At 49.5% G+C, this 7,022-nt stretch overlaps 1 protein-coding gene and 1 pseudogene across 1 annotated transcript; both read left to right on the top strand.

The window, feature by feature from the left end:
• Positions 1-1,011: 1,011 nt before the first annotated feature.
• Positions 1,012-1,398, top strand: LOC150018774 (protein S100-P pseudogene; annotated as a pseudogene).
• Positions 1,399-3,416: 2,018 nt separating this feature from the next.
• On the top strand, positions 3,417-6,004 carry FUT4 (fucosyltransferase 4). The gene has a single exon (XM_090265845.1). It carries the CDS (start codon positions 3,631-3,633, stop codon positions 5,188-5,190), a length of 1,560 nt encoding a protein of 519 aa, XP_090121971.1. The 5' UTR covers positions 3,417-3,630; the 3' UTR covers positions 5,191-6,004.
• Positions 6,005-7,022: the final 1,018 nt, after the last annotated feature.

Genomic DNA, 7,022 nt, shown 5'->3' with positions numbered 1-7,022 from the left:
TAAGCAAACAAGAAGAACAGAGACAGAGCCATGGATACGGAGTGCTTTGAGGGTTTCCAGATGGGAGGAGGTGGGGCAGAATGGGTAAAGAGGTGAGCAGATTAAGAAGCACAATAGGCAGTTACAGAATAGTCATGGGGAACTAAAGTACAGATAGGAAATGGAGTAGCCAAAGAACTTATACACATGACCCATGGACGTGAACAATGGTGTGGCGATTGCCTGAAGAAGTGGGGGGTGCTGGGTGGAGGGTGGCAAAGGGGGAAAAAATCAGGACAACTATAATAGCATAATCAATGAAACAAAATTTTAAATAAGAATGTATTTACACAAACCTAGCCACTATAGCCTATTGTTCTAGCCTATAAGCCTGTACAACATGTTACTGTACAGAACAGCACGAGATTAAATCAACCAGGAGAGAAAAAATGCACGCGAGAAACAGGGTAAAGACAAGATGAATGAGACTGCTGCCAGTGTGACATGACATGCTATTTTACAATAAACTTAAAAAAAAATAAATTCATATATCGTCGGCAGCCATCCGTCTCGAGAGACGATGGTGTAGCTTCTTAAGAGTCTATCTGCACTCTCCAGTGAAGCTGAAGCCACAGAGCCTCGATGAAGCTACAGAGCCTGGGCAGGGTGATATGGAGGGTCTGCTGTTGCCCATGCAGCAGAACCCCCCTCTCTTCGCAGCTGAAGGATCCAAGGGAAAGACGGAGTCAATACAGCTTGGCTTCAGGTGCGCCGCAGGAGTTGCCGGTGTTGACTACAACGTCAAACCGCCTTAGGGACTCCGGCTCCGGATTTTCTGTCGGGGTTTACTCCCTTAGCCTTTCCCCTGAAGAGGTATGCCTCAAGGCAGCGGAGGTTTTTTGGAGTCAGAGTTTTCCTTCTCTGATGTGCCCTGACTGGAAGATCGAACCAGCGACACTTAGCTCGCAGGCCGACGCTCAATCCACTGAGCCAAACCAGCCAGGGCAAATTCATATAGTACACTATAAAATAATGATAAAAAGTACTATACGGCATTCCCTCAGCCACACCAGCAGCCAGGAAGAACGTGGGCCTGCATCCAGCACTGGCCCACAACTGGAGTTGGCCATGGCCATGACCACTGAGGTCTTTGCCTGGTACTTGGGTACAGACAGCAACAAGCAGAGCCTGAGCAAGAGGGAGCTAAAGGTGCTCTTGGAGAAGGAGCTCCTGGGCTTCCTGTGGAATAGAAGGGACAAGGATGCCTTGGACAAACTGCTCAAGGACCTGGATGCCAATGGAGATGCCACGGTGGACTTCAATGAATTTGTAATGTTTGTGGCTGTGATTATGTCTGCCTCTCATGTGTACTTCATGCAGAAGGGACTCAACCAATGCCCTGAAGACCTAGATTCCTGAAAGGGACACAGGAAGCAGGCCCCTGGCTTCCAGAAAGGTCTTGTCAGCAATTATTTCTCTGGGCTGAGTGAGCTGATGGCTGTCTGATCGATAAAATGCTTATGAAGTGAAAAAAAAGTATTATCTGGGAAATACATACACCAGTAATAGTCGTTTGTTATCATTATGTACTGTACATAATTGTATTCGCTATATGTATACGCAATCTGTCATTGACTGAAATGTCCTTATGTGGTGCATGACTATAGTTTGTAGAGAAGTCATGACTGGTTCCCATTGATCCAGTCATACCTTCCTGCTAGGTATAACCCTCCCCCCCACCACCACCACCACCACACACACACACTAAGGTAACACCAAAGTAAAGACAGTTTGTGGTCTTGCACTCAACCAAGGTAAGTGGACACATGAAAATTGATATTCACAAGATTTGAGTCATTCTACCAGTAAGAAGTTGGTTTCATTGGAATATCCTGGAGGACTTAAGGGAAAACTGGAAGGAGGGGGAGGAAGCAAACAAGCAGGTTCACATTTATCAAATGCCTACCTACCATGCACTGGATGCAATGTTAGGCTCTATTTATAATGTCTTACTTAACTAAAGTGGGGGTAAAATGTGCATAAATGTAGATTTTTTTGAGTTGCATAAAAAGAAAAGCCAATATGTCCTTTCCTTCATTTGGCTGAAGAAAGCTACTTGGGCATTTATTGTTTTTCTTTTTAATTAAAAATAACAGTAGAGAATCACTGAAATTCCTGATTTCAACAACAATTTGCTTAACTAGCTTGAAAATGATTCTATGACATTTAAAGAAATAGAAACATTCAAAAAGATGTTAGTGTGTAGGAGAAAGTGCTACTAGGCTGATAGCTATAGCCAGAGCACCTCACACTGTCTGTCCATCCAGCTCCCAAACTGTTACTGCGGGCCAGCAGACAGTGCCACCTGAAACCATTTTTGTAGAAGCATTTACAATCTGGACTTGATTTTTAATGAAAAATTCACAGAAATCCAAATGGCAAACCCAAGTATATTTTCTGTATGCACAGCATCAAAAACATCTGACAGGTTGGCCCCATTCCCAGAAAGTCTATTTCTCCCCTAACACTGTAACTTATATGGCACTGGGCCGGGGAACCACCAATTCACAGCTGTGATCTACTAAAAGTTTTCTCAAAGCTGACTCCTCAGGTCAGCAGCCCATCCACAGCCTATTTAGAATTTCACTGAATAAACGTTTAATAACAGAAATGAAGGCCAAAACCCAGAAATTCAAATTCAAGCCATAGAGGGAAAAATTCCTCAAGTGACTGTGGAAGTAGATGTCTGGATTGTTTCCTCATTGGTAAACCTGGAGGGGCTAGTGTGATACCTATCCTTTATATTTGTAAATTTGGGTGCTATATTTCTTTTGGCCCATCAGTTTATAATCCAGGGTATTTTGCATAATCTTAAATGCGGAAATTGTTTCTTAAATGCTTAGTAAAATTGATGGTGATGTTCATTCACTCACCTCACTGAATAGGCAGGAACCTCCCTGAGGACAAAGGTCTCAAGAGCCTTATCTTTATCTTTGCTTTAGTGAGTCCTCCTAGCCCCGGTACAAAGAATGCTGTCAGTTGAGATCATCACAAGGGTTCTGTAGGGGAGCAAAAGAAAGAACGCGTTTCGGTTGCTCAGAAAACTTTTTACTCTTCTCTGCTGGGACAGTAGGCAAAGGGAATGTTCTGATGACAGCAGGGTTTAACTATGCACCTTAAAACTTGGTTCCACAAATTGCAAAACCTCTGTGGTCCGCACCCAGGGAAGCTGGCTACACAGCTGGCCTGTCTCGGTGGGTCACAAGGTCAAGGGCAACGACGACTCTCAGGATCGCCCTCTCCTGCAGGCGTCGCTGGCCATTGCAGGGCAGTGAGGAAGGAAGTGGACTCTGATCTTCCGTTCAGCCAGGAAGCTCGCCACCGCCCCCCACCCCCCACGCCCCCGGCTCACCTTCCTCGGTGCCTGCGCTGGCTCTTGCGCCGCCCTGGCTTTTGGAGGGTCTCGGGTACCCTGCGCACACCCGGAAGTGAGCCTGGCCCTCATTCAAAGGTGCAGGTTCGGGCCACAGCGATTGAGCACCGGGGCGGATCTGGGAAGGAGGTCGGGGTGGGCCCGGGCGCTAGGCTAGAGCGGTGGGCTCGCGCAAAAAGGCCTGGGATCCCCTGAGACGAGATCCGGAGTAACGGGTGATGAGCCTGTGGGGTGCAGCCGGCAGCCCGGGAGCAATGGAGGGGGACGGGAGTGGGCGGCGGTGCAGCAGGAAACGCCAGGGGCCTGGCCTGGCCGGTTGGGCCGGGGGCGCAGTGGAGGGGAGGGACGGGGCGGCGCCCAGCTGCCATGCCGGGCTTGCTCACCTAGCCCTGGCGGCGTGCCCCGCGGGGAGTTGCGGGGAGGGGAGCAGAATCCGCGAGCCCTGGGATTCCGGGACCGCCCTCTCCGGGTCCAGGGTTGGCGGCGAGCGGCAACGACGGCTAGAAGCGCAGTGGCAGTATGAGAGCGGCCGCTGCTGCTCCACGCTTGCGGACGCGCGGCCGACGCCGGCTGCTCTGTCTGTGTGCGCCATGGGGGCAGTGTGCGGACCCGCGGCTGGCCGGCGGCGCGGAGCGCGGGATCTGCCACGGACCGCTTCGGCACTGACGGCCGCTGGCCTGGTGTGCACAGCCCTGGCCGCCTACGCCTGCTGGCAGCAGCTCCCGCCGCTGCCCTGGACCTCTGACGGCCCACTGCAGCCCGTGGGCGTCCTGCTGTGGTGGGAGCCCTTTGCTGGGCGCGGGAGCGCCACAAGACCGCCCCCTGACTGCTGGCTGCGTTTCAACATCAGCGGCTGCCGCCTGCTCACCGACCGTAACGCCTACGGGGAAGCTCGGGCTGTGCTTTTCCACCACCGAGACCTCGTGAAGGGACCCCTGGACTGGCCCCCGCCCTGGGGCGCCCGGATGCGCTCGGCAGAGGAGCTGGAGCTGCGGCTGTTGGACCACGATGCCGCCGAAGCTGTGGCTGCCTTGGGCCCCAGGCCCCCGGGCCAGCGCTGGGTGTGGATGAACTTTGAGTCGCCCTCCCACTCCCCGGGGCTGCGAAGCCTAGCAGGTAACCTCTTCAACTGGACGCTCTCCTACCGGGCTGACTCAGACATCTTTGTGCCTTATGGCTACCTCTACCCCAGGACGCATCCCAGCGACCAGCCACAAGGTCTGGTCCCCTCGCTGGCTCGGAAACGTGGTCTGGTGGCTTGGGTGGTGAGCAACTGGGATGAGCGCCAGGCGCGGGTCCGCTACTACCACGAGCTGAGGCAGCACGTGTCCGTGGACGTGTTTGGCAAGGGCGGGTCGCGGCGACCGGTGCCTGACGTTGGGCTTCTGCACACGGTGGCCCGCTACAAGTTTTACCTGGCTTTCGAGAACTCGCAGCATCTGGATTATATCACCGAGAAGCTCTGGCGCAACGCGTTGCTAGCTGGCACCGTACCAGTGGTGCTGGGCCCTGACCGTGCCAATTATGAGCGCTTTGTGCCCCGAGGTGCCTTCATCCACGTGGACGACTTCCCTAATGCCTCCTCCCTGGCCGCCTACCTGCTCTTCCTCGACCGAAATCCAGCCGTCTACCGCCGTTACTTCAATTGGCGCCGAAGCTATGCCGTGCACATCACCTCTTTCTGGGACGAGCCTTGGTGCCGGGCCTGCCAGGCTGTGCAGAGGGCTGGGGACAGGCCCCAGAGTATACGCAACTTAGCTCGCTGGTTTGAGCGTTGAAGCCATCCTCCCCTGGGCGTAACCCAGGGAAGTCAAGTCCTCAGCTTTTTGATCCTCTGCTGTGCACCTCCTTGAATGCCGAATCATGGGACTACAGTTTTACTAACGGAAAAAAGGTGATTTGCCAATGTTATTCAGCACAAAGACTGGGTGGGTAGGATCCCGGTTCGGTTCTTAATGTTTTGGGGGCAAGTAGTAGTTGGGTTCCCTCTGCTGTTGATGGGCATCAGTGTTCAGGAGTGAAGGGAGCCCGTTCCTCACCTTGTAACTAACCAATGCAGAGGTGAAGAAATAGCTTGACTACAAGAAGCCGTTGAGTCGGCCGCTATGAGTGTCCTCATCTGCCACAGGTCATATTTGTGGCCTGTGCTGAGTACAAATTTCATACACACTGTTCCTCGTTTCACATTTCACTGGGCCAATGTGCAGCAAACCCCAGGTTTTAGAAAGAGTCTTCTTGTGGGGTAGTGGAAGGGCTGTGGCCACAGGGGGTCTTTCTCCTTGTTGGTTGAATTCCTCAAAGCCTCAGCTCCTAAGAAAAGTGAGGAGGGTCACCCAAGAATCCCTCAACTGTTCCTTAACAAGTAATGTTTGTTCTCATACCCCATGAATGGAAACAAGATCTTGAATTGTCCTTGGAGAAGAATTAAGGTGAATATATGTGTACCTCTTTACACAAATGTATTCCTGAGAAGCTGCTTTTCAATCACATCCCAAATCCATTGCCCAGGGGGTAGTTTAGTATTTAACAAAACCTTATGGAGAGTCCCTTTACAATGTGAATAATCATACCCTAACTAATTTCTTCTGTGTCTTTTTTCTATAACTTGGATTTTTAAAACACGTATTAAAATTACAGATGTAAAAATAAAGCAGAAGCAACCTTCTCCCCTCTTCCCAGAAAACCAGACTTAGTTTACAGACAGAAAAGGAAGCCACAGTGTCACTTTCTACAAAATTGCTTATTTTGTGTCTATACTGGACCTGAAACTTAAACTGGAATATCAGTCCTCCAGGTATGCTGGCATTACCTGTCTGCAGAGCAATAAAAGAGATTGTACTGTATTACGGGATCATGCAAAAGGGAAAAAGTTACATGGTGTCTGTTAATGGCAGTGTTTGTTTCTATCCGTCAGGATTTTTGTTAAATGTTTAGTTGCTGGGGAATGGAACTAAATTAGTGTCTGTGATGAACTTTGTCTTCTGTTAAAGGGTAAACCTGCAATTCTCCCTAGGGCCAGAAGGTTTCCCTCCTAGTCCGCATAGTAGTACATATATCCTCACGTTTCTAATGTCCTTGAGACTGCATGGGACCATGTTTGAAAATATATGCATTGACTTTAAAAGTTCTTTGAGCAGCCTATTCAGTAGGTGTTACCGCATGCCTACTTTGTGCCAAACAGCTGGACTCGGGGTGCCACAAAAAAGACAAAAATATGTAAGGCAAGGGCCCCCGTATAAAATCTACCACTGCCAACAAGTAATCTGTGAACTTAGATAAATCAACTGGCAGAACCTATTTGTTTAAAGTAACATTCTTAGTGATACAGGCCATAAATGAATTATTAGAAAGCCAGTTGATTTACAGCCTGAAATAATAGTTGATATTTCTCTTTAATTTATTATAATAAAGACCCTTTGTGACTGATTTTTGCGGGAACAGTCCAAGATTAATTAGGTGTACACAGGATTTTGCTATAAATAATAATTTTGCATTTGACTACTACAGCTGAATCATAGTTTTATTTCTGCATTTGTTGTAGACTCACCAAAAGCTCATTAAAACCTAAAAAATGCTTTAATTGTCTTTATCCTTAAAAGGAGGAACTAAC

This window comes from Furipterus horrens, unplaced genomic scaffold, assembly GCF_987537825.1.
Source record: "Furipterus horrens unplaced genomic scaffold, mFurHor1.1.pri manual_scaffold_2, whole genome shotgun sequence".
Taxonomy (NCBI): domain Eukaryota; kingdom Metazoa; phylum Chordata; class Mammalia; order Chiroptera; family Furipteridae; genus Furipterus; species Furipterus horrens.
Note: the sequence above shows the minus strand (reverse complement) of the source record. Positions and strands in the feature narration are given on the sequence as shown.

Excerpts from the sequence above, each read along its gene's own strand:
- FUT4 (XM_090265845.1), top strand. The coding sequence starts at position 3,631 with ATGAGCCTGTGGGGTGCAGCCGGCAGCCCGGGAGCAATGGAGGGGGAC.